At 39.9% G+C, this 26,524-nt stretch overlaps 4 protein-coding genes across 6 annotated transcripts; 2 read left to right on the forward strand and 2 right to left on the reverse strand.

The window, feature by feature from the left end:
* Positions 1–130: 130 nt before the first annotated feature.
* Positions 131–2,257, forward strand: LOC137128601 (lysophosphatidic acid receptor 6-like). The gene has a single exon (XM_067506885.1). The coding sequence runs from the start codon at positions 687–689 to the stop codon at positions 1,581–1,583; it is 897 nt and encodes a 298-aa protein (XP_067362986.1). The 5' UTR covers positions 131–686; the 3' UTR covers positions 1,584–2,257.
* A 1,184-nt stretch (positions 2,258–3,441) lies between these two features.
* itm2ca (integral membrane protein 2Ca) lies at positions 3,442–8,023 on the reverse strand. Its single transcript, XM_067506886.1, has 6 exons — positions 7,783–8,023; positions 6,112–6,255; positions 5,720–5,908; positions 5,142–5,252; positions 4,734–4,884; positions 3,442–4,540 (listed from the first exon to the last, which is right to left on the reverse strand). Exons 1-6 carry the CDS (start codon positions 7,873–7,875, stop codon positions 4,449–4,451), a joined length of 780 nt encoding a protein of 259 aa, XP_067362987.1. The 5' UTR covers positions 7,876–8,023; the 3' UTR covers positions 3,442–4,448.
* Positions 8,024–8,871: 848 nt separating this feature from the next.
* On the reverse strand, positions 8,872–21,206 carry cab39 (calcium binding protein 39). Of its 3 annotated transcripts, none has more exons than XM_067506881.1 (9): positions 21,036–21,206; positions 15,921–16,076; positions 15,592–15,756; positions 14,778–14,896; positions 13,130–13,298; positions 12,629–12,688; positions 12,036–12,101; positions 11,402–11,545; positions 8,872–10,990 (listed from the first exon to the last, which is right to left on the reverse strand). In XM_067506881.1, the coding sequence occupies exons 2-9, from the start codon at positions 16,032–16,034 to the stop codon at positions 10,802–10,804; spliced, it is 1,026 nt and encodes a 341-aa protein (XP_067362982.1). In that variant the 5' UTR covers positions 16,035–16,076; positions 21,036–21,206; the 3' UTR covers positions 8,872–10,801. The 3 variants fall into 3 exon arrangements, with proteins under 3 accessions (XP_067362982.1, XP_067362985.1, XP_067362983.1); XM_067506884.1 differs by lacking the exon at positions 21,036–21,206 and adding an exon at positions 20,028–20,366; XM_067506882.1 differs by lacking the exon at positions 21,036–21,206 and adding an exon at positions 19,498–19,656.
* Positions 21,207–22,131: 925 nt separating this feature from the next.
* Positions 22,132–24,552, forward strand: her8.2 (hairy-related 8.2). Its single transcript, XM_067506887.1, has 4 exons — positions 22,132–23,103; positions 23,228–23,323; positions 23,401–23,479; positions 23,804–24,552. The coding sequence occupies exons 1-4, from the start codon at positions 23,041–23,043 to the stop codon at positions 24,169–24,171; spliced, it is 606 nt and encodes a 201-aa protein (XP_067362988.1). The 5' UTR covers positions 22,132–23,040; the 3' UTR covers positions 24,172–24,552.
* The last annotated feature ends 1,972 nt before the right edge of the window (positions 24,553–26,524 follow it).

The following is a 26,524-nucleotide window of genomic DNA, read 5'->3' on the forward strand; positions in this document are numbered from 1 at the left end:
GAGACTAGTGGAAATCGTCCTTGTGAGCTGAACACAGCAGAAGGTTTAAATAATGAGAGAACAGACAACAGAACTGGAAACAGTTTTGACCATTTGGTGACTGCATGGCATATTCCTACATTTAGAGTGTCAAAAATAAATTGGAGAGCGTCAGGTTTGGTGCATGAGTGGTGTCATAGAAATATACAGGGCAAAAGGCTTACAGTGCGGTCCAGACAAGCATCCAAAAGGGCAGGCACGTCAAAACAAGAGACAGGATACAAGTCCATAGCAAACATAAATCACTTGACAAGCTGGCAAGACGCAGGTGAAACTGGGTGGTTTTAATAATTGGTGGGTGGGACTGGAAGGAAAGACTGGGGACAGCGGTTTTCAGAAACCCAAAATGTTGCTCTCTATAAGCATATGTTCCAAAATGTTGCTTTAAAATGGAATGAAACAATTTGGGTAAAAAACATTTAACGCAACATAAAAAACCCCCACAATCTTGACAATCTGCACATTAAATGTCATCATAAAATGTCCTCTAAATGAACTGAGACCCCTTAACCCACATCCTGATCTAGCTCTTCCTCAGAATAAGAAACAGCAGCTGCTTCAACAACGGGGGGGTGTTTCCTGTTACAACCGCTTTACACTTTAAAAAGCCAACCTCACTCCTCACACTTAAGCGGTGAGTGGAACAAATGCATCTTGTGCTTGAAGCAAACAGTCGACGCAAAAACTTGTCTCTTCACGCCATCATGAACACGACCAGTGCTATGGAACCACAGCCGGGTTATGCTGTAATCTACGGCTGCATTATAGCACTGGGTCTGCCTCTCAATGCTGTGTCACTGGTGGTTCTGCTTCATCGCCACAGCCTCAAATCCTCCACTGTGGTCTTCATGATTAACCTGATCATCTCAGACCTGCTGCTCATCATCTCCTTGCCCATGAGGGTCTATTTTTATGCCACAGGCACCTGGCCACTGAGCCAAATGGCATGCACCTTTGTCACAATGCTCTTTCGTGACAACATCCGGTCCAGCTGCATCTTCATCACCTTCATCAGCATGGACCGCTTGGTGGCTGTGGTTTATCCTCTGAGGTCACGCCATCTTCGCACGTTGTCGAAAGCCTGGAAAGCTGCTGCAGCCATATGGCTCTTTTTGATGTTGATAAACATCCCAGAGACTTTGTTGTTTTCAGAGCACAATGAAAAAACTTGTTTTGAATTTAAAACTCCTGGTAGTGGTTCAAGAGGATTTTCTTACTTTCAGCTTGTGTTAATGTTCACCACACTGACAGTCAACATTGTGTGCACAGCTCTGGTGTCTTGGACTCTACACAGAATGACTGACTCTGCAAGGTTAAAAAACAAGGTGAATGTCATGCTACTTTTTGCCATTAATTTACTTATGTTCATCATCTGCTTCTTGCCTATGACAGTTGCTTTACTTACAATAGTCGATAGACCTAGAATTTCACCTTTTATATGTCTTGCAAGTATGAATTGCTGTCTGGATCCACTGCTGTATTGTTTTTCTTTGGATGCCTTCTGGAAGAAAAAAGAGGATGTTGATCATACAAGAGAGACATAGACAAATATAATTTTGACATACTGATGAGATGGCATGTTTGAATAAGGGTTTGTAGTTTGGATCCAAGCCTAACTGTGTTTTGGGTTTTATGAAGCAACAGTAATAATTGTTTCAGTAAAATGTTTGTAAAATGTAGAGGAAATGGAGAAAAGACTTGTGTATGTAAATGGTGCCGTAATGAATGTGTGTCTAGTTCACAGTTAACATTTCACGAGATTTGGATTAACAAGACTCAAACAGTTCTCATAACTGATCCAAGGCAGCAACATTTATCTTAACGCAAAACAGAAACAACATTTAAACTATATGAATATTTTCCCACTTTGTCCATACACTTTTTGACTTTTTTGCTTCAAGTAAGATAAATATAGGTCTTTCCTGACTGCTTTAAACATGTGAAAGAGGTGCTGGTGGGATTGTCTGGTTGTGTTTGAAGCAACCACAAATTATTTATTTTTTGTTGTTTTTGTAGCAAAATATACTCTACAAACAATACTTTTTTTCTTTCTCCTTCAATCATGCACTTTGAAAACTGAATGATTTGTATGTTAATCACTCAAGACGGGTTTTAAGCAGAAAAGGAGCTAATAAACAGGAAATGATTCAAATTTGAGCTTGTGTCATTGTGTATTTTCATTGTGATGTGTTTTAATATTGTTTAATTTAATTCTCACTTATTCCGACTCTCGTCAGTCCCAATGGACTTGAGAGCATCTCAGTTGCAGAACCAGCAGAGCTTGAGTCCTAAGCCCCACCAGATGGGAGAGCATCAACATAAGCCTCCACACACTCTAAGGATCTAGATTATTTCATCTGCAGATTTGAAATGATCCAAAAGCTATTACTGCTAAAGCAATTACAGTAGGCATTGAGAACTAGCATAGCGTCATATCTCTGATAGGAGATTGTGTGAAATGAGGCAACTAGTGTGACCACTGTGACATTCATCCATAATCAGTAACTGCTTATATTGTGTAGTGCCGCAAGGGGGCTGCCAAAGGGTCAGAGGCGGGCTACACCCTGGACAGGTCTCCAGACTATTTCAGGGACAACACAGAGAGACATACACAGACACAAGGAAGAACATGCAAGCTCCACACAGAAAGGTCAGAGGGCCAGGAATGTGAACCAGTGGCCTTTTAGCTGTAACCACTCCAGCATCATGCTTTCTCACAGTGTGACATTTTTTTTAATCTGACACACCGTATCCAACCGCACAGACGTCATAAGAGGAAATTTAAAGACATTCTGACTCACTGCAGAGGGGAAGTGTGATGCTTTCATATCAAATTAAAAAAGAAATTATTTTTCAGCATGGGGATTTCCAATAAAAATGAGTTTACTGTTGTCTTGTTGACTCTGACACAGACATGCCTGTCTTCAGCTTTCTCCTTTATCTCTCCTTTAACTCTTTGAAGTTCATATTAATGGTTAACAACAACCTATTCCAAGGGCAAACATCCCATTTAAAACTAAGTCTAGATCAAAGATCTGATTTCATGTCATTTCTAAAGTTCATCATCAGCTTCTTCCCACCTGTGACTATCAGCGAGAATGACTTAATGAGGGGAGAATATACACAGAACAAATTGTCACTAGAATTTGTATAAAAAAAAGTTTGTCCTTCTTTCAGATCATACGATATTTTTGAAAACTCAGCAGTAACCAAAAAGAAAACGGTGTCAGTGTCCATGGACCTGCCTTTGGGGCTCATAATCTTACATATACTAAAAACTCTTCCGCCAAATTTAGTTTGAAACAACAAAACACAACACATGTTGACTTGAAATGATGAAAAATAAGCATGCTTTACATAAATTAAGACTTCATAGATCAAATAAATCAATAAACTAAACAATTTCTTTCCACTACTTTATTCACAGACAGATTTAATTAGCAGACAAAATATACAGATCAAACTTGGTTTTGTTTACTAACATATATAATAGGCTCCTTTTCAGTAGTATTGACTTTAGTCCAGTCTCTGACTCTGGACTAAGGCTTTAATCCTTGTTATAGAAAACATTCTAGCAGTGCTGTTTTTCTCCTATAGATAAACACATGCAAGGGGAAAGACATATTTGGGAAATGATCAGAAATGCAGCAATGTATAGAACAAAAAGCTAATGCAAATGGGAGCATCCAAAATATATATGCATCTTTAGCGGTTTCAGTTATGATGTATGGATTATATAAAAAGAAAGAACAATGATGCCCAGTGCTACCTACTCTAACTTCCAGTGTAATGATGCGTCTTGAAAAGAAAATGAAAAGCATAGAGGGAACCAACAGACTGGCAAGAAGATTAAGATGCAAGGAAGCAACTAGTCATTAGCAGCTACATATTAACATTACATGAAAAAAAATCATTTTGATTTTTGAAATGATGTTTGCTCAAGAAACCTGTGCTTCACACTTTGTGACATGATGACTGTGAGACAAAGTGTAACCCCTAGCGTGGAAGAAGAAAAAACAGAGTCACCTTGACAACACCAGGAGACAGTGATCTCATCCAACAACAGTAACCATCTTACAAATCCCTAAAGAGAAAGAGGAGAGGTCTTGAAATTGTAATTCATTATTGGCTTAAGGACTTTGCTACATGGAAAATCCTATGACAGAACCAATGGCTTAGTATTGCATCACACTTTAGGGAAAATATTACCTACGGGAAATAGAAGAAAAATACAGGTCAACTCAGGTAAAAAAACAAAAACAAAGAAAAAAAAAAAAGACATCAAAAGCAAATCACAAGTAAAGTGCAATTGACACATGACCAGATCCACAGGAGGGTGCTACAGTGGCTGGGGAAGTGATAGGAGTTGTGCCTTTGGGTGGGTGGGATGTCACGGATTACCATCGTGTTTACGCTTCGTCGCAGATAATCGTCTCCACCACAAATGTATTCTCGAAGTGACGGATGTGGTGGCAGTCCTTCGCATCGCGCTTGTTTATGCCTGTGGGGGATAATCAGGGTGAGACACAGAGAGACACATCACCCGTGTGACTTTGTTGCATGTGTGCAGAGTTTCAGATCTTATCAAACAATCGAGATTTTTCTAACCCTGAAGCAAAAATAGAGATTGTACTGTGCTACCTAATGTGATTAATGATGTGTTCAAATGCATTCTTCTCCTAACCCGAACTTACGTCTGTGGGTGACACGGCGGTTCAGGCGGTACGTGTCCTTCCCATTGCACAAGCGATAAATGAAGGGTCCCAGCTGATGTATGTTGTGCACTTTGCCCGTCACCACCATCTCTTCATGGATGATATAAGTCTGAGGCAGGTAGGTTCCCTTCTGCCAGACACAGAGAGGTAGTGGTACCATTACAACCTTTTCTCCTCTACCAACACTTCGAAAATCAAAAATCATGTACACGCTCAAGAGCAGACAACAGAAAGAAGCACAGTGTGACCGTATCTCTGTGACTTCCTAGTATGACAGCGGTTAACCCACCACTCGATCAGCAGCACAGCAAGTTTTCAATTTATCACTCCTTCAGATCAACTTGATGAAAAAAACGAATGAAGTTATCAACATTGCAGCTGTGTTACCTTAACATTGATAAGAAGTTCCCAAAGGTTGCGTGGAGGCATTACGATGGTGGTGTTGAGCTCGATAACATAGCACTTGTCTAGAGCAATGTCGTGGTAGGCGGTCAGTCCCTGGAAAATAATTAAAGCAGTTTATTAAACAAAGTCTAGAGACCACTGCTTTGTCTTTTTACCAAATATCACCTGATTAATTTACCCATGCACACATCCCTTTAAGACAAACATCCATGTTTCCCAGAGTATCAGTCCTACTGACATTATTGTTCCACTGACTTTTCCGTCCTTTAGCAACACCACTTGTCCAATATTTTGTGAGTTATGAAAAAACACCTAAAATGTTTGACAGTCCTCATATTGTTCTAATTAGCAAATGTTAGCAGGTGAACATTGTGGTGAATATGGTAACTGAGCCTAAGTGTGAAAAAGCTCTTGACTTTTGAAAATGGTTTTGTTTTCCTTTCCTTTTGCTGTGCTTAGTTTGAAGTGGGTTATTTAAAATAGCACTATAATGTGCTGTTTACAAAGTTGTCTACTGCACTGAAATTGGTTATGTCAAAAGTATTTGTTATAGTCCTCACTCTGTGGAAGTCGTGGATTATGTCAGCAGGGTCGCTGCCTCCAAAGTGAGGCACGGGCACAGTGATCTTCTCATAGTTATCAGCCAAGTAGATGCCAACATTTTCCTCCAGCTCCTGACGCCCGCGCAGAGGGGCATATGCAGAATCCTCATACAGGACCCTGCAGTGAAAAAGGTTCTCCTCTGGGATCTGCGCGCGCACACACACACACAAACTTAAGATTAACACAGCAGCTGCAACGCACAGAAACTAGTCCATGTCAAGCAGCCTTCATGTACAGCAGTAGTTTCAGTAGATAATAAAGGACAGACTCTTGATTTACAAATTTGTTTTTGATGCAAACATTGCTTTGGGCCACATGCAGTACTGTGAAGTATAAAGCCACATCTTACATGAGGAATAAAGTAGTAGCGGTAGACATAGATGGAGGCAAAGACCAGACCAGCCATGAAGACTACCAGGCCAAATGTCAGGCAGCACAGGCCGTTGAGGGGAGACTTCTTGGGCCGCAGCGGCAGCACCAGCTCCTCCTCATCCTGAGGGGGAAAAAGAAAAACATGCACAGAAAATCATTTGCAATCAGCTTCAATTCAACTTTCAGATTTACTCATCTCCGCCGTGACAAACAGCTGAAAATGACCCACATTAAGTAACCGCTAAAAGAGGAGCTCACATAAATGGCAACGCCGCATTTCAAGCAGGAATTAGTAGCACCGAGCCCGGCCAAAGGAAGGGATGATGGAGCACTTGGTAATGAAAACCTGGCTGAGATGATGAGTAATCTTTCCAGACGCCTCCAGTCTCACAGCCCATCTGCCAGTGCCACGCGCCCAACCTGTGTTGGCAGAGTGGCACTACACATGATAGTAGCCATTCACTGCATGCTTCCATATACAACACAATAATGACTAAGAGAGAAGTGGCTGCACTGCTGAGCGCTTATGGTAGGTGAAATTATCTTTTGTTTTTTAGAGCACTGGATTTTCATAGCAAAAAAACAACAAAAGGCTGCTATTCTTAGCTAAGGACATGAAGGAAATGATGAAGAATGATGACAATCCTGTGTGAACATGTCCTTTCATAAATCAAGAAAGAAATGCTTTTGTTTTGTGTGCCAATATTAGGGCAGTGTCTATGCTATGTATGCAGGATTACATCTTTCAGCTCAGTGTACTGTTCTTTGTGGAAGCATTTGGAGACAGAGGGTTCGCGAGGACAAGGCCACAACTGTGTATGTGTGAACACACAGTTCGGCAAGACTCAGTTCTTTGTGTTCTTCTGCCCCACTGAGAGAGATCGAGGCTCTTTCACACCAGCTGTGAGAGTGACACACCATGAGGCCTGTCAGTCTCCTACATTTGGGTGAATAGATTCCAAAGTTACACAACCAGTCCGACTCTGTCTTTTTGAAATATCCACTTTCTACATATGCTTGATGTCTTATCTATTTTCCATTACGTTCATCTTCAGGACTTGGCAATGTATCTTTGATAAGGGTTCAGGCAATTCTGGGATGCTGCTGCAGCAAAGTTGAGGGCTCCACTGCTCTAGCTCTTTTAGAGCTGTGAAAAAAAACTTGCATGCACTGCAATCCACAGCAACCCATCTGCCATTTTGTCAGCAAAGGCTTGTGCATTTCTTCCATTCTACCTTTTTAATAAAGCTGAAAACTTGTTCATTTGGTGGTAGTGGTGGTAGGGGGGGTCATTAAGAGGCCATGCTAAAGCTAAAACCAAATTTATATTGTAGAATTGTTTTTGGTTGTAATCCTCTATATAATCCAAAACAAAGAGCATATATTCGGAAATTCAAATATTTTGCATCAAGCCTGCTGTAAGCGCACTGGTGCAGTGGAAACAAACACAGCATTGACATGTTTTGTTTCCAACCAAATGGCGAAAATGCCCTGATGCTCATGGCTGTGCAGGTGCATGCTGGCCTGCAGACCAGGCGGCCAGGAGAGCCGGCGCACCGCGGGCGTCACGTTACATAAGTATCATCTTGAGGCAACAATGACGAGCATTATTAACAGGGGAAACGGCAATGTGCGACGCGTCACTCACCATCGGATGAGGAATGAGAATCTCGGTCTTGTCGCCATCATTTTCCTTTTCCACTTTCTGTCCCGCGACAGACTGGAAACTGATCTTGACCATGGCTCAGTGTCGGTGTCCGAGTGCTGCAGGCGCTTCCCTCTTCTCGGTCAGGATGGAGCTGAGCACTTTCTGAACCAAAGCCCTCAACTCGTCGACGGGCCGCCCTCTTATCACCACTGGGATGCTTCTCTCCCTGTATTTGTCTTTATCTACCGGAAGTGTGAATTCATGGACAGTTAAAGGAGCAGTCCGCTGCTTTAGGTTTACGCCATTTAAAACAACATAACTGCAACCAGCTATAATAAAACAATAATAATTTCCATTTCATCCACCGCTAGTTATTCATAATTAAACCTAAATCAGAGCAGAAAGAGTGAATATTGTGCGGCTTCTGTTAAATGGAAGGAAAGATGGAAATAACTATAAATGAATGTTTAGTAATTGCTGGATGTGTAAAAACTACTTGCTAACAGGTTCACAGCAAAATGTGATTAAACCAACAAACTAATTAAACGTATAATACCGACAGCTAGTTTTCAAAATGTTCTCATTAAACTACAAACGATTTAAAGAGATTTCATTCTTAAACAACGCATAGTGGGAAGTCTGCCAGTAGATTAGATTTACCAGCCTTATAACACTAACGCTTAGATTCAACTCATAATTTCAAAAACTTCCAACTGAATTTGCTTGTAAATATAAAATTTGGATATTTACCATAAGTAAAATATAGTAGCTGAATTTAAATTTCTGAAAAAGAATGTAGTTTATGAGTAACAAACTTTGTGTTGCTAAATTGTGAAGTCCATTTGGCTGCATATTGTGCCTTCAGCCTTTCTAGGTGTATTCCTTTAGATTTTGAGCTCATTAACTTGCAAAAATGAATATGACTTATGTAAGAGTGCATTACCTGTACTTTACATTGTGGTACTGCTCACATTTGAGGAAAAATGTCCAATCCATCATGATCCAGATGATGTAAACACTCCAATAACAACACATATCTGATTAATGACGTGTGATTTCTGTGCACAGAAATAAAATGACAGGTATGTATTTTATTACTTTTTTTTTTACTTTATTTCGATTGTAGGGCCCAGGCCTTTGACACTTCTGAAAGCACTCAATAGCCAAGAGTTCATTTTGACAGTTCAATGTTGTTAAATACTTGGAAAAAAGAAACAATTCCAGTACAATATTTTCAGTGCAGCATCATGCACAGCCAGTGGAGGATCATGCATGTTCAATGGAGAAACTGTGGCCTATCTGAGTAGGGTTGTTGCACTGATATGGTTTCTTATTTGCCCATTTCAATGTATAGATGTGCCTTCTTACATGGACTGTATCATGCCCTGCAAATTCTGTGGTTTCATCAATTTTTTTCCCCCTCAGTCAAAAATATTCTGCTACCCACAATGCTTTACACTCAATTGTACTGGAATTATAAACCCTCTGTATTGGCTTAAACTCGAGGGACAAAAAGGGTAAAGTAAGAAGGATGTGCCGAGTTGCCTGATGAGCTCAACCCTGAAACAAACTGACTGTTGGGCTATGCAGTATTCTCAGGCCACCAGTCTAATTGTGAGTGGAGGGAGAAAAAAGAAAAAAGTTAATGAAACTGAGAAGGAGTGAAACCCAGCACTGTCCTCAAACCCAGTTAAGTCACAATGATCCCTCGGCACCTCACAAAGTGCACAAATACAGGCTTTAACGTTTCACTTCATGACCTCCCAGTACCCACCCTGCCCTTTTGCACTATTCATGCTGCTGCACATTTTTTAGCAGTCTGAGGGATACGAAAAATGTAGATGAAGAATATGAAGAGAGTTAACAGATCCAGAGTTAATACCATGACATTCCTCTGCTGTACAAATTGTTAATATCCTATAGGTTAGCTAAATATGAGCTGGCCCTTTAAGATACGTACAAACAAAACCCACCAGCAACCATTTCAGCAGTAAAATGAAATGCAAAAACAATGTAGCTTGTCTTGATTGAGGGGTTTTTTTATGGTTTAGAAAGTAATCAAATTACAATTCACCAAAAAACATTTTGCTTAAGGTAATATGTATTTATATGTCAAGGTTAAACAAAAATCAACAAAGCAAAAAGGCTTATGTACACGTTCACCCTGTCCCGTAACACAATAAAGACCCAACTCTCAGGTTTTACCAAATTCATACCTTGCATCCCTCCCCTTTTCCTTGTGTGCTTCAAGTGCTATGTAGTAACAAAGCACAACGGAGGTAAATTGTTCTGTGTGATGGCAACTGAGAGTCTGTCCTCAAACAGGTAAAATGAACCATGGTTGTTTTATCAGATGAAAGCAGAGATGTAAACTGCAGCGGTTACTGTGATGCACGCATGTGTTCATATCTGTGGCACTGAAAATGAGAGCCAGATTGGGCAGGTCATTACAGAGCCTGCGCCGGTTACAGCCATAAGTCTGTCACATTTCAAGGCATGCAACAAACACACCAATGTTCAACTTGCTCGTACCACTTCCATCACAAGGTTTAAGCTGAAATTCTTGCAGTATGTGTGTATGCATGTGTTTTAATTTAATACATATCTGGGTGTAAACTTGTGTATTTTTGTTCCTTGGCATGTGTCTGTGTGCCTATCAGGAAGCCTGCCTTACTTTAAACGTACTGACACTTTTTGTCACTACGCCTTATGGACTGTTGTGTCGTTATAATATATCTTACATGTATCAATGTGCAAGAAAGCAGCAGCATCTATTATTTTCTCATTTCTTTTGAAGGAAAGACTGAAAAATAAAAAGAAATTATCAAACGTTCACTGAGGAGCAGAGGAGCTGGCGACTTCCTGATGAGTTGATATGAGCATGTTTGTTTTTCATTAGTTTTCTCAATTGTGTACAGCAACCAGAACAACAGCTGCTGATGGGTCCATTAAGCAGATGTTGTCTGGATGTTGTCCAGATGTGGTCCTGGTGGCTCCTCTCCCCAAATCTGCACTTTCCTCAGGCTTCCTGAGGGGCAGGCCTCTTGAGGTCCCTGATCTGTTTGACCAGGTAAGTCTTTTCATCATTGAACTGTTCGTCCTCTGTTCTGTCATTCTGGAACTTGCTGAGAAACTCGATGAGTTTGGTCTGGTTCTTCAACAGGATGTCCAGGATGGGCTGAGTCTTGTTGGGGTTGGCCACAAAAACCTGGAAGTGCCAGAAGAGGATAAGAAAGTGAATATCAATGTGTGAAAATCCTGTGCACTGTTTATTTTTGAACTAATATGATACAAGACATGTCCATTAGACATCTGTTTTTCTTGGCTTTCTTGATGCTTATTTCTTTAACGTATGCTCAAAAGAAAATTTGACTAATATAATTGCTTGCAAATACAGAAAAAATAATCAGACATTGGTCAGTTTCTGTTTCTGTCATGCAAGTTTCTTTTATTTGTTTTCATAGATTTTTCGCTTTAAGTAAAATACACTACAGAATGGGTTAAGTTGTCACACCTTTTATCAGTACTTCCGAAAGGGGTTGATTTCCCTCTGCCTTTAAGCACCATATTTTATCCTCAATTTCATAGTCACACTCATAACTTGTAGATTCATTTTTACCTTAAAAACATGGAACGCCTCAAACTGGATGTTGCGGCTCTTGTCCCGTAGCAGATTCATCATTAGCTTGAGATTCTCTGGCTTGCTGATGTATTTAGTCATTATGGTGAAATTATGTCGGTCAAGAAGCAACTCCCCCAGTAGCTAAATCATTTCAGAGCGAGAATCAAAAATAAATATAACTTTGTAGGTAATTGTTTGTGAAGACAGACAGTTACAGATTGACAATTTTTTTTACCACATGTGACAAACAGCCATTTTATATCATTCATTATTAAATATATAGTCCTGTTTTTCCCCTTTATTTACAATCTTTACGCATCTATAAGAAAAGCATTAAATTAAGTTATGTAGCTGCTTTAATAAAGAAAAATACATAACATCTGTTACTCAACATGAATGTCACAGCAGTGTTTAATTTTGGGTCATTATTTTTAGCAGCAAATTAAAGACTGGCTTTAAAGCTATAGGGGCTTTTGAAAGATATAGTCTCACCACTAGATGGCACTCATTACTAAGACATATAAAAAAGAGAAACCCAACACTTAGTAGAAAGCTCAACTTTAAATAGCTCTCTAAAAGGAGTTGCGCCACCACATGAAATCTGTTTACTGACACAATCCGGAGTCCTTACCTTGAGGGACTGTCTTTTAGTAACATAGTTTTCCGAGTGGAGTAACTTCTCATACTCACTGAAGAACTAGAAACAAATAAAGAAAAAAGGTAGTGACAGAGAGAAGACAGATAGAAAATAGAAGTGGTTGGAATAAGCGTTGTCTAAATGTGTCAAGTAGTAGTTATTACAATTGCATCTGTGCCTTGTATCTAAACACAATGACAGGAAAATGAAAGATTTTCCTCGCAGCCTGACAGCTACTTTGTGTTCACAGACTGTAAATTATGTCCTAAATGGCTGGATTGATTTTGCTAGGCAAGTCTCAGGCAGACTCACCACACAACCACAAAGCAATGTTCTGTTCACTAAAGTTCTTTACTAATAAATATTTGACTAAAATGATTGTAAAATAATATAAATTTAAGAGAGGTAATGTAATATTTTAGATGCCAATAAATGTTCAGTTAAATTTTATTTATAATTGTTCATGGTAAAAATACAATTCTAAAATTATTTTCCACAATTAACATACAACTTTTAGGCCTTTCTATCTCACTTTGAGGAAAATGATTCCTTGTTAAATACTGGGCTTTAGTTAAGCTTCGACTTACTCTGTCATAATGTTGCTCCAGAAACTCTGCACTAAGTAGCTTGTGTCTTGTAAGTAGGTCCTGGAAACAAACAAAGAAATTCATACATTATTTTATGACTTAGTGTGGTCCCATTTGTCTCCTTTTCAACAATGCAGATACACAACATAAGTGAAGCACGGGCAGAAAATATCCATATGGGAAAAAAACCTTAAAAAAAACTTTAAATCTATACTCAGTGTTTTTAATTCATTGTGTGGTTATAATACAATTTCTAAAATTAGCAGCAGACTGTAGGATATGGAAGACAGGTTAAATTTGTAAAAAAAACAAAAAAAACAAAAAAAAAAACTCTTTTGTTTCACGGACTAATCATTTGCAATATATCAACTAGTTGCTTTTGAAAATTATGCTTCTGGATCTTTTGCTACTAAGCCACTGACTTAAAAATGTAAATATGTTTGTGAGTGCTCTACACAAAATCTGCTCATCACTAATAACTGAATAACCGAAACTACTTACTTTGAAAGTGGCAAATGCGTCGGAGGCAATGTCAAATGTGGACATCTCCACATATCTAAAGAAGTCATAGAACTGCTCTGACCACAGTGTGATTTTGGCCAGCGGTTCATGTCTGATACACTCTCTCAACATGATACCGCAGTTCAGGGCGATCTCTGGAGACTCATACCTGCGCAAAACAGCACCATATGACAACAGTACGTAGATCTGTTAGAAAAGCTGACACTGAAGAGTTAGTTACTAAATGTTGTCATACTTATGAAATTCAGTATTGCATATGCCCACTTCTGATAATTACATTTCATGAAGTGAATTACTTTTTAAACACAATACTTATATAGAAACATGTTTTCACACACCCCACAAGCAGAAAAAAGATACATTAGAATGATCATATTACAATTTCTGTGCTATGCAGCTGACCTGCACTCACTGGGAGCAACTAAGTTGTTGTTTAGTGTCTTGCTCAAGAACACTTCGACATGTGACAAGAGGAGCCAGAAATTGAACCAACACCCTGGGAACTGGTGGACAACTGCTCTGCCTCCTGAGCCACAGTTGGTGTTCAAAGGTAAATTTAATTGACATTTAGTGTTGCACCCTAACAGTCAAGTTTCTTCTCCTCCTGAACATAAAGTTGACAGGACAATATATTCATTTTTAACATGTTTTCAGCGTGCCTATGGAATTTTTTAGCTTACATGCTAATATAAGGAGTTTTCTTGGCAACATAAGACCACTCCAGCAGTGGAGACAAAATATCTAACCTACGTTAAAGTAGTGGCTAGCTGAGTAAAGGGGGAATTGTGTTTAAACCACTTATGCAGAAGCCTTGTTAATGTCCTTGTTTCAAAAGTGAGCTGTGACAAAGATCAACGTAATAATAATAATAATAATAATAATAATAATAATAATAATAATACAGAGATCAAATCCACTGTGCACTTCACAAAAAAGGGAAGGCTATTTAATCTAATCTCAATGGGGTCATTGCACAGGGCGCACCACATCTTAGAACAAAACTTCGTTACAAACTTTATTGTACCTCTCAGACTTTACCAAACAAAGTATGTATTTCTATGTATTGTGTAAAGTCGCGTTAAAGTTGTAAATGTGTACATGTTCCCTTTTAAAAAAAAGCAGGAACCCAGGAAACTTGTTTTTCGATCAATGATCAAAACTTTAGCTTCATTTTAACAGAACCGTTTGCTGCAGAGCAGCCTTCCAGTCGTGTATTCATCAACCACTAAGATGTTTTGACCCCATGAGATAGGACTAAATACATTTGACATTTTAAGTACTGTAGTAGAATGTAACAAATGTAAATAAATTCCTCTCCCTGAGTAGGGCAAAAGAAGACTGATAGGGCACATGAACAACTGATAAAAAATAAATAAATAATTCTTAATAATATTTAAAAATGATATCACAGGAATCAGGACAGTCACAGCTTCTACCAAACTTCAGTGCCACTTCATTCAGACCATTTGAATATGTGCTCTCATTTCTCTTTATGATAAGGAAATGTTAAGTCTCCTCAATAATTTGTTACATACGCAAAATTCAAAATAAATCAAGGAGAACATGATCACTCTGTAGGGTGTGTGTGTGTGTGTGTGTGTGTGTGTGTGTGAGAACATTTTCTTACCCCTTGAGCAACATGAAGAGGATATTCTGCTGGGTACAGAGGTACTCCACGGTGGGTGTCCGAGTCCCAATTTGACGCCTTAGGATATTATTGAAGATCTGAGCCACATCTTTCTTACCCTGTTAGTAACACATTACATAATACATAAATTAATAAAGCAGAACTTGACTGTGTAACAGAAAATAAAACAAACAAAACACTTTGCAACAAACTTCTGAAGTGACAATGCAATGCTAGATCAGCATGGAAAGCTGCATTTCATACAATTTTCATTGATAATTGTCTCTGGGAAATAAGTGCATTATTTTCTTTGCTGTCACAATTTTTATTTTACGTATTTCAGCACGTAATAATGTTACTAGATGTCCTCTCATAATGACAAAGCTATAACAAAGAGCTAACTAAAAAGATATTTGTCATACTTAAGATTCAGCAAACACTCATTTCGTGGGCAGATTTTAAAAATAACTGTGGATTAATTGTCATGTTTCTATGTTAAAATAATTTACAATAACTCAACAGTTTTTCTCTTTTGAACAGGGAGGGAAGATGAGAAAGGGTAAGCTGGATGGCAGATCACACAACACGGTGAGTCATGCTGTGATAGGGTGAGTCAGGAGGGCCTGCAGCTGCAGTTACCACACAGCACCTGTCTGACATACTGCAGGGAGACAAGCTTGCCCACGTTTCAACACAGGCAGGTCTATCACGACAAGCAACGGCCTTACCAGAGTGAACATTTTCTAAACACATGCATCTCTTATGTTAATAATTCCTAACATTCACACCTATAAAAACATGGTTTAGGTCTCACCTCAAAGTCGATGAGCTGCAGGTCTGCTATAAGGGTGCTGAGTAAGCCACTGTTGTAGAGCTCCTGGGCTAGTTGGGCCACTGCTTCTGTCTGGGGCTCTTTCTCGTTAGTGCCATACAGGATCTCCTTCATTGCCACCAGGCTCTTGGACACCTCCTCTGTGGCCTGAAAAGATAAACATACTAGTACACACAGGTAGTATTTGCTCTCAACTTCTTGCCAATGGAAACAAAAATCTTTTATGGTTGCCACTGACATGTCAAAGGCAATGTATCACACAAGTGAAAGTAACGTAAAAATTAAGTGAAATCATGAACAACTGACCATACCTTCTCAGCTTTTTTGTCAGAGATGTCGTGCTTCTCAAGCACCGTCATGTTGTCTTTAAGATTCTTGACGATATCCGCTGGTGACTTGTGGGACTTGCCAAAAGGGAAAGGCATGGTGGAGGGTTACCACGAGCAACCAGGCAGCAGATTATCCACCTGAGAAATTATATAAAACTTGATCAGAGCAATATAAACATGGGAAGACCTATGGTTAAGTTTTGTCACATAAACCATCTTCTCATACAATATCCAACTTATACTGCAATTAAATACTCAAACAAAAAGTGAGAAGAGGTGTGCTGTAGTAGGGAAAGAAGGATGTTTCAAAACTGTTAAAAAGCTGTCAAAACCGAATGAGTTTCTCAGAGTTTCTCAAAGTCAAACAAAGACCTGGCTCATCATCTGGTGGCTTTATCTGGATGCCATGTTGATCTTTCCACAATCTAAAGAAGCTTGATCAGGAATGGGCTTTGTGAAGCATAGACAAAAAAAACACTTTTTAGAAGCACAACAGTGTGAAAAGACTGAGATATGCAAAAACTGGAGTGAATATAAGTGGAAAGTTTCAAGTCCAATTATCCACAATATATGAAAAGAAAAGTTGGAGGTGGAAGGATGAAGGCCTGCAGTCTTAGCTGAAACATAGTGGAGGTTCTGTCATAGTTTTTGTAGCTCTGCCAGTGATATCTTCTGAACTGATGGGATCATGAATGCTGAACAGGTACAGTACAGAGAGGTTTTATTTATCACTGCCATTCCCTCCAAAAAGTGCTGGAAAACTGGAAACTGTTTTATTTTTTAGCATGATAATGATCCTGACTACGCAGAATACAGTGAAATTAAATTGGGAGAAGAAAAAAAGCAGCCAATAAGAACTGGCCTCGACAGAGTCCATAATTAAATAATATACAGGTAGTATGGGATCACCTGGACAGACAAGGACATAAAAGAAAGTGCAAGTCTAAAGAAAAGCTCTGGGAATTGCTGAAGGAAGACATTTTTAAATAAACAGACGATAACTTTAGTAAACTTCCAGACGGTTTTGCCAAAACAATTCAAGGCCCGGTCCCTGCAAAGACAGGTTATACTAAACACTAGGCCAACGATTAATCATTTCTAAATAGATATCACATTTTAACATAACAAGATTTTTAAACACAAGAACTACGATAAAAATGTGCCTTTCTTAATGCCACAATAATAAGAGAAGTGTTCCTGCAGGCTTCACATGCACAGATCTACCCTCCCCCACTTGCAAAGGAAGTGAGTAAGAGTGGATGAAGAAAGTGTAAGACACAAAAAAGTTAAACTGCAATGCAACAGTAAAAACAAACCCCAACTGAGAGAGATCGGTGGCCAAATTTTATAAGAGCATCACTTTAACAAAGCTGGATATAAAAGACTTAATTTAAAGTCGTATATTGTCAAGGTTCGCCGTTTGTGTTCTGGAGCACATTAATGTTAGTCTTAGAGGGGCTATGCCAGTCAGCTGGAACCTTGACGTGTTTGCATGTTGTTGTTGGTTGGCATTTCTAATTTTTTATACAACTAATGTTGTGGGAAAGACAGGAGCTGTGTTTGTAAAAGTTTTTGGACAATGACAAAGATAATTATCATCAACCAACCAGTATATCCAGGATACAGACTGACAACTAACCGAAGGTGAGCAGAGAAGATTCAGTTTTTACTTTGGATTGTGGCCAATACATTTAATTTAGAAAAATGGCCAAAATTATCCTTTAAATTTTGCCTGTAAAAGCAACTTTGGGCTTTAAAAAAAAAGTTTTTTAAATATAGTGTAGATATTTCCACAGGGTCAGAGGTTCGATCCCTGGTCCCGGCTATAGGTCGAAGACACTGAACCTCCGACAGCTATGCAGTGCCGGTCTGGTAGAAATTTCGGAGGGTTGCATCAGGAAGGGCATCCGGCATAAAAACTGTGCTGAATAACCCCACTGCGGCGACCCTGAACTCACGGGATAAGCCGAAAGGGAAAAAAAAAAATACACCCATAAATAAATACGGACAGTCATTGCAACTAAAACAGCATAAATGAATGTGGCCTAACACAAATACACCCAAAAGAATCTTTCCTCTTTCTGGAACTACTACTCATAGTTTATGGATTATCAATATGGCATCATATTTTTTTAAATTGACAACAGTACTGTACTAACTACTACTTGTGTTCCCTGTCTTTTCTACTGCCATTTAAACTTGTAAAACCAATTCTGAGTAGTTTGTGGCAATGACAGCAAAATAATAGGACTTTTTATACTTCAACTGTCAAATGTTGCATTATCTGAACTAAATATTCCTAATATACGTTTTACTCCTCATTTGCACACAATAAAGCTCTATACACCGTTCCTTTTTAGAATGGTTACTTCCTATAATACTGTGTAATTGCTAGACAGTTATTGTATTGTAGATGCTTTTCTTCTTTAAAGCATTTATAAAACAAACTAAGCTTACATATTACAAATATTGTGGGCAAATTTGGATTTCTAGCCTTAGTATTGAGTTTCAAAATCACAATCAGAAAAGGAGAGAGAAGAAGGTAATGACATTTGAGCTTAGCCCCAAAAACAGCACTTTTGGTGGGCTAAATCTATTGTCTTCGGCTCACATCTGTCTCTCAGACCCTAATTAGTTCAACTGCTTTCATGGTGTGATCATCTGGAGCAATGACAGTTCAACTCCATATATCCACTGTATGACTAGCTTCTGCTGTACAACACATCCCTGATGCCAAAAATTGAGTAAAGCATTAATGATGAACCCATAGATAAAGCTAATAAGATTCAAGACACATGCAAGAAAATATGAAACCCAAGAGGAAACTATGTATTTTATGACATGTGAATAACATATCTAGATCTGACCTTTCATACTTCATTCAGCGGCAGTACAAACTCAGGAATCTTCCAGTCATTGTCAGTAGATGATTAACTATGCAGTGTTTACTATGACACAGGCTCACTTACACCACACCATAGCCTCGTGCTTTTGTAGGACACACTCCTTGAACAGTGACTAACATTTCCGTAACATGAGTAAACACATTAATTATGTACTTTTTAATAAAGCTATTAAAGTTAATAAACACAGCCTATGAGAACCTCTATATAAACTTTAACAACCTTTAAGCCTGAATAAAATGAACTCATGCTTCACAGACCACAGCAAAAGTAAGAACTATGTAATTTATAGATTTGACAACAACTTTGTGTTGCGTTAAACAACTCAAATCTGACACTCAGTCCAAACATACTATGTACACTATAGTTCAAAAGATAGCTAATGTTTTCTAAACGGAGAAGCAGGACACAGAGAGAGTCAAGGATATTACAGAGCAGAATTAGCAACTCCCCAGGCCAACTGTTCTTCTCTGGTTCACTATCTAATCTATGAGCAAGAGACTGGAAAAACAGATCAAACTTAACCAAGCCTACTGCATTTTGTGACATCCGTTCGGATAGAAGAGATTTGCAGCAAAAAATACAACACAAGTCTCTTTCGTCAATTAGATGTAAACAAATACTAATAGGCTCTAGTCTAACAGTATGACACCAACCTGTTGTCCCACTGGGATCGTCCAGAATGAACACAAACCTTGGAGAAGTCACAATGTCTCTCCTATGTGTTGGCAGTGAGTCCACATTTAGAAAGCAAGGCTGGGGCCATGAAACTAAACCAAGCAGCACCAAAGTGGGAGGCGCAGGCCACTGTTCATTCATGATGTGTCATGTGTGACTGTGCTAATATAGAAAACATGTCCCTAGTTCCTAAATTATGCTTTTTTACGTCTTAGATTAATCTAGACACACTACAAAACGCCAGGTGGCCAAATCCCTCTAATGCTGGTTAATGTAGCCAGCAGGCACCAGAACCACCTCTCTGCTCCTAACCCAATAGTATCTGTGACGCACAGAGAAAGGCAGCACATATGGCAACTTCTAAATCATCTGGTATAAACTGACCCACGATGGCTGCTTTGTTAATCAAGTACTGTATGCTGGAGCAACGTGGGGCTGACATATCCACAAACGCTATACCGATTTTACGTTAGATATTCACAATTACTAAAGACTGAAGCATACTTACCCACCAGAAAGCAAACAAAGCCGTGTCAGCAGACAAACTCTAACGTGAACGTCCTTCCCACCCTTAAATCCAGACAGTAGCAGATGCTCAGCTATCATCTGACAGCAAGCTAACGTTAGCGCCAACTGTGAGCAGCTAGCTAATGCTAGTGCAGTCATTTGGCAAACTTAATGTGGTTATAATTGTCTCTAAACCCTTTTTGAGCCACAAGCAACATGTAATGTAAAACCTCGCATTACTTCAAAGACCCTAAACAAATTGCAAACTACGGCCCAGTGTGTAGCCAACAAAAAGCTGACCGTGAGCACCGCCCATCTGTGTTTTCCATGCCTGGTTTGTGATGGTGTGGAGCCTGCTAACTATGCGCAACGCTAACAAAATGGATACGTGCACAATCAGTAATTGTGTGTGACGCAAATGTAAGGCAGCTTTAACCAACCACAGTAACGCATGCGATTTAGCCGCATCAAGTAGTTGATTAAACGCTAACTTTATCGGTTCGTAAACTAACGTGCTCTGTATTATTGCAATCGCTCTCCAACCAACAACACTGCTGGCGGTTAACGCTGACTTACTTGTAAAAACGTGCGTGAGATATTGTCGATGCAAAGCAGGCCTCGGCAGATCTGAAGCCTAAAATGTGATATCGCTGCTATATTTCGATCTAAACTAACCAACAGTGCAATAAGTATGTTTATGGTAGCCAGTTTTCGACGTAATATTGGCTAGTTAGCTGACTTAGCATAGCGTTAGCCAGGCCTGGCAGCGTCTCATTGCGCTTTGTAGCCTACAATCAAGTCCATGCCTAACTTTAGCAGAATATCAGCACAAACAGCAGGCTAGGCTCGGCTAAAATGTTTCTACACACTGACAGCTGTCCAGCCAGCCAATGTTAGCAAATGCAGCTAATCAGCTAACTTCGAGACAGCCATTGCACGCTGGTCAAAGAAGCACTAACGTTACAGTGCTTTGAACGCGTTAATAACAGGATGTGTACAGCAACAATACCTTGTAAACGGCGCTTTCACTCGTTTCCCTCGATTTGTCAAGACAGCAAAAGGCAACTCAGGTGCCCCTTGGAACAAAAACGGCTTTGTTTTCCCTGTTCGTCACCTCCCCTTGTTTGTACTGAACGTTGGTTAATTGTGCGCCCCTTTTTCCTACTTCCACCCAACCTAACTGGTTTCGCTCACTGCAGCGGCGTCTACCGCCCCCTCTGCCCGTCTAATGTCACACCACCCTCCCGATGTCTCCACTGACTGGTGACCGTAGGAGGGCGCACTCTCTCCATAGATGTAAACAATCCACGGAATAAATTCCAGTTGGTGTGTATTCTTGAAATCTTGTAATAAGGCAGACTTTTGCAATACAGGGTTTATATAAAAGATTAAAGTACTAATGTTATTTAACTAGAGATATGGCAAAAAGATGGCCAAATACCCAGGGAGGGGCCAGAGAGGGTGGCATAGCCCCAAAGAATCCGTTTGGCTAAGCCTGTGCCCAGATTCAAAATGTCGTAGGTCCTTGGCTTATGATTTTAGCACAACATAAAACCATAGAACTCCTGCTTCATACTGATGTTGATGTCAATAAGCAACAGTTAGCAAATAAAAGAAATAAAAGCAGTATGGCACAGTCTACATTTACATTAACTTTATTTCCCACTTTCAGTGCTTCCTGAAACCTAAAAAGGAAATGATATGCAACTTACAGCATATGTCCCGGTAATTCATATGAATATGACATTTGTACTGAACAAAATCTGTTATTAGACTATTTGATTAAAATATATTGTTTCCCAAAGGCAAGACTTGAAATTTAAGTTTAACATTTTTATTCACTTTCATCCATTTTCCTTGTTTAGCTTGCTGGGATGATATGCTCTATCTGATAATGTCAAGGAGACAACCTATTAATTTAAATGAGGTGGCTGTAGTCTTTGGACTCCTTAACGTCAAAGTAACCAAATTTTGTTATATGCTATACCATCTCCCATTCTACAGAAGAAAGTTGATATTGAAACTTGAAAATGACACTGCTCCTTTTATCATGCTGGACTGGTTACTTACATCTGGCTATGGTCACCTGCCAAAGCCTCAGCGTCCTGCTCCTCCTCCTTGGCCGGACGGTCCACCCTCTCTGGAGGTTATTACTCTCTTCATGCTGGTTAGGTTGGGATGAATGGTCTTTGTTCGACTCCAGTTCCCACGACCCGGGATTCGCCTGGCAGTCGCGTGGCTCTATACCATGCTCCCCCCCCACCCCTTCCCCCCGGACCCAAAGTTGGGGGTGGGGTGCGCAAGCGGTCAAGCCGACATCTGCTCGCTAGCAGATGTCAGACAATTAATAACACATTCTGATCAAAGTGGGCTGAATAGATCTACACAGCAGGTTTGTCACTACATTGACTTGTTGCATCCTGTGTAAGAAACCATGTGCGTAAAAGTACTGTTAGTCAGACTCTCCTGTAAGATATAACTTAAAGTTACCGACAGGTTACGTTTTGGTTTACTGGGGTTTAACTTGGGAGTCAGATTTAAAATAGTTTTTATAATAGGCGATATTTGTCAGGATATTGTCTTCCTGTGCGCTTCGAGGGAATAGGTTTGGTCATTTTGCTGTTCCTGTAAAAAAAATGGGCGAGGGTGTCCCCGGAGTAAAGCATCGTAACTCTACACTCTTGTTCATTAGTGGAAGAAGAGGAAACTGCAGCTTTTTGTGCGTTGGTTGGAGGGTGGAGATGGGGGTGGTGCATGGTTTCAGGCTGGACATCTGTCGCTTGTGAGTATTTTCTGTTTTTTAGGCCGGGTCTCTCGGTTATTGAATGGAGCCAGTGACCTGTCAGTCTTGACTGATGGGATCCCGTGTGTGGGAAAATCCCGCAGCCAAAGAGTTGAGGCATTCACATGCTAATGGAGCCCTATAAATAAGAGGGCCGCGCCGCGCCGTGGGCCCTAGAGACGCTCTGAGATTGAAACAAGGAAAGAAGCGCATAGACATCCGAGATAAAAATATGACCGCTTCATCTATGGCGCACAACCTGGAGAAACATGCCAGTGCCAAGGAAGAGAGAAAGGTATTCTACACTGGGATATAGATCAGTGTCTTTCTTTCAGGATATACAGTGTGGGAACAATACTTTGCTCCAGCAATGCCTCACCAAATGGGATGTCCTAAACGTCATTTCTTTACCTTAACAGCTGAGAAAACCGCTCATTGAGAGAAAACGACGGGAGAGGATAAATAATTGTTTGGATCAACTGAAAGAAACTGTGATTGGAGCGTTCAGACTTGATGTAAGTTTACCCTCAAATCTTCTAACAGTGAACAATGGATGCTGAATTATAACTTAGTGTGACCCATCTCTCACCAGCAATCCAAACTGGAGAAAGCTGATATTCTAGAGATGACAGTGAAACATCTACAAAACATCCAGACCAATAAGCTCAATGGTAAGACACGTGGCCATGTGCACTTAATTTTTGCGTACAAGTGGGACTTTATTCAAGATGGATTTAGATTACAGTGATCATTTACCACTGTAGGAAATATAAGATTGTCAGCAAATTTGAAAATTGTGATTGTGTTAAATGAATGGATAGAGGGGTGCAGTTATGTGGGCAAATGATTTTTAATAATTAAATGAAAATATGTAATTTATGAAAGCTTCCTGATTGGAAACAGCATAAGCTGAAGGTTGCTTACTGAATGCATGTTGTGTTGTCACTAGCAGGGGGCGCTGTAACGTCGCTCCTCTTCACTTTTTTCCCCTTCAGACGCCACATTAGGACTGGAGGCACAGCAGAAATACAGCACAGGGTACATCCAGTGCATGCACGAGGTTCACAACATGCTTCTAACCTGTGACTGGATGGACAAAACTCTGGGGTCCCGTCTGCTAAACCACCTCCTGAAGTCCTTACCCAGGTCCACTGAAGAGCACCCCATCAACCAATCTACACCCCGACCTGATGTCCCTTCTCTGTCCAGCCAAGTCATCCCTGGCACACCTGTCCGAAGAGAACCCCTGCCTGGTAGGCGGCTCCAGAGTGAGGAGCGCACCAGCTATGTGGCTGAATGTCAGGAAAGAGCTGTACTCCACAGCTCCCAGCTGGGGATGCTGGAGATGTGGAGACCCTGGTGAACTGGTGGATAGTTCACCATTTAGTTAGAACTCTTTCTCTTATGTATCTTATAGATATGTTGCACAGAAGATACGTGGGGCGGTTTTGTTCCAGTGATTATTATTGTAGGTGTGCTAAGATGATTCTATACAGACCTTTTCTCAGTACTTCCCTTCAGAAGTTGACTTCTTGTAGCCTGCATTATAGAAGGCTTTTATTAATCCTTCATGTATTTATTGTATTAACAGCTTTATTTATTTAATATTATATGGCGTGACTTGACTTAGAACACCGGCTTCCCATTGCATAGATTTTTGTCTTCCTTTCCTGCTGTATAGCTTAATTAACTGAAGAATTAATAATAAAGATAATAATAATAATAAAACATATTTTACACAATTCATCCAGCTTGTGCTTGGCTCTTTTCTGTTATGTTTTGACATGTATGGCTTAGTAGCCATGCTGTGTAGCAAGATGGGACACCCAAACTGTTCCCTTCAGAGGCTATTTACAAACATGATTATTAGGCTATATGATACATTTTATTCCTTATTAGTATGCAGGTTGATTAGGTAGAAAATACAATTGTTGAAAACATCAGTTTACATTAGACCTTTTTAAAGGTGCAATAATCGACATCTATAGAGAGTTAATTTCACATAACAGATCACTTGACAATTCCACAGGTTAGTGGCCAATTTTAGTTTCTTAAGCAGCAAATGCTAAATATTTCAGTCTCACCAAGTTCCTAACTGCATCTGAATGGGTCCAGAGAAACAAACAACCTGCTCAAATGTCGAAGTTCAATAAAACGCTCATTGTTCTTTGATAATGGAGAAAAACAGATAGGATTTATGATTATCAGAATCAGCATTATTGGCTATGCACTTGAAACATACTTGGAATTTTCTTCTGGTCAGTTAGCTCTCAACGATATGTTCAATAGTAAACAAATTCAGACAGTTTATCAATGACAATTACAGACCACAAAGAGCTACAGAAACCATAAGAATGACATAAAGAAGGCAATCAGTTTGTGTGGCAGTTTCAATTCAATTCCTTCTGTGCTGCTTGTGTTTGTTTGTGTGTGTGTGTCAGTGTGTGTGTGTGTGTGTGCGTGTGTGTGTGTTTAGTCGTTGTATGTGTATACAAATGGTTGAATATTAGTATGTCCAGTTTGTACGGTACATCATGAAGCAGCATGTAAGTATGAGGACAGCTGCCTGAGGAAAGAATATTTCCTGTTCTGCAGTTCTCACTGTCAGTTCCTTTTCCTGTTTGATGTCACAGGTACATCGTCTGCTGATCCTATTTGAGGATTGAATTGGTGTCATTCTCCCTCTGTAAGTCTTGGGAAATGGTGGACCCCAGGAATTCAAAGGTTTCTACACTTGACACAGGGCTTGTGGATATGATGAGGGGAGGCTCCTACTGAAATCCACTGCCCTCTCCACAGACTTGAGCATGTTCATATAGCATATCAACCACCAGTTGTGCAGATGACCATCTTGGATGAGGCCAACAATGGTTGTATCATCTGCAAACTTTAGGAGCCTAACAGTCGAATCACTAGAGGTGCAGTCAGAAGAGCAGAGGGGAGAGGACACACCCCTGGAGAGAAAGTGTTGGGAGAGCACCAGTGCTGGTTTGTTGTAGGATGTAAGTTTCCTTCTCCTCACCTGCTGGATCCACCTGGAGGAGGATTATTTTCCCAACTGTGACATTTGTTGCTTCACGGACAATTTTAGGTTTTATCTATAAATGGTTTGAGCACAAAAATGCAAATACCTTTAACTTTCCTCTCATCGCGTTTAGGCTGGTAACAAAAAATTCAGAGAGATTTGGTCCAGGAATCTCAACACTCCTCCACTCCAACAATAATTAGCTCATCCATGTCAAGGTTCATCCAAATTGATCTTGCATTTAAATCTTTATGTGGCTGGAATGTGCATATAGTTTAGTAAAGAAAACCATGATAAACAGTAAAGTTTTACTGTACCGTGACACCTGATACTGAGAATTGTCCTATACTGGGCTTTGTGGAGGCACAGCATCAGCTTTTTGAATAAACTGAATAAACTGGTGTTGTAACTAAACAAGTGCTGTGCCTTGTACCCTCCATTTTTTCTCTGCAGCATATAAAACAGGAAGCAAGTCGGATAATCAAATAAGTGATGCTTAAATGTCCAAAATAATACATGCAGGCAAGTATTCTGGCACACGTGCGTTTCAATAAAGATGCGGTTCATATGGCCCTTTCTCGAGCTATTATAACCATTATTACTGGCAGCCACAGGCAGACGGGCGGCGGGTCTGAAGAGGAGAGTGAGGACGTCTGGTCTCTCAGCAACAAAAGCCAGTCGAGACAGCTGC

Source organism: Channa argus, chromosome 6, assembly GCF_033026475.1.
Source record: "Channa argus isolate prfri chromosome 6, Channa argus male v1.0, whole genome shotgun sequence".
NCBI lineage: Eukaryota > Metazoa > Chordata > Actinopteri > Anabantiformes > Channidae > Channa > Channa argus.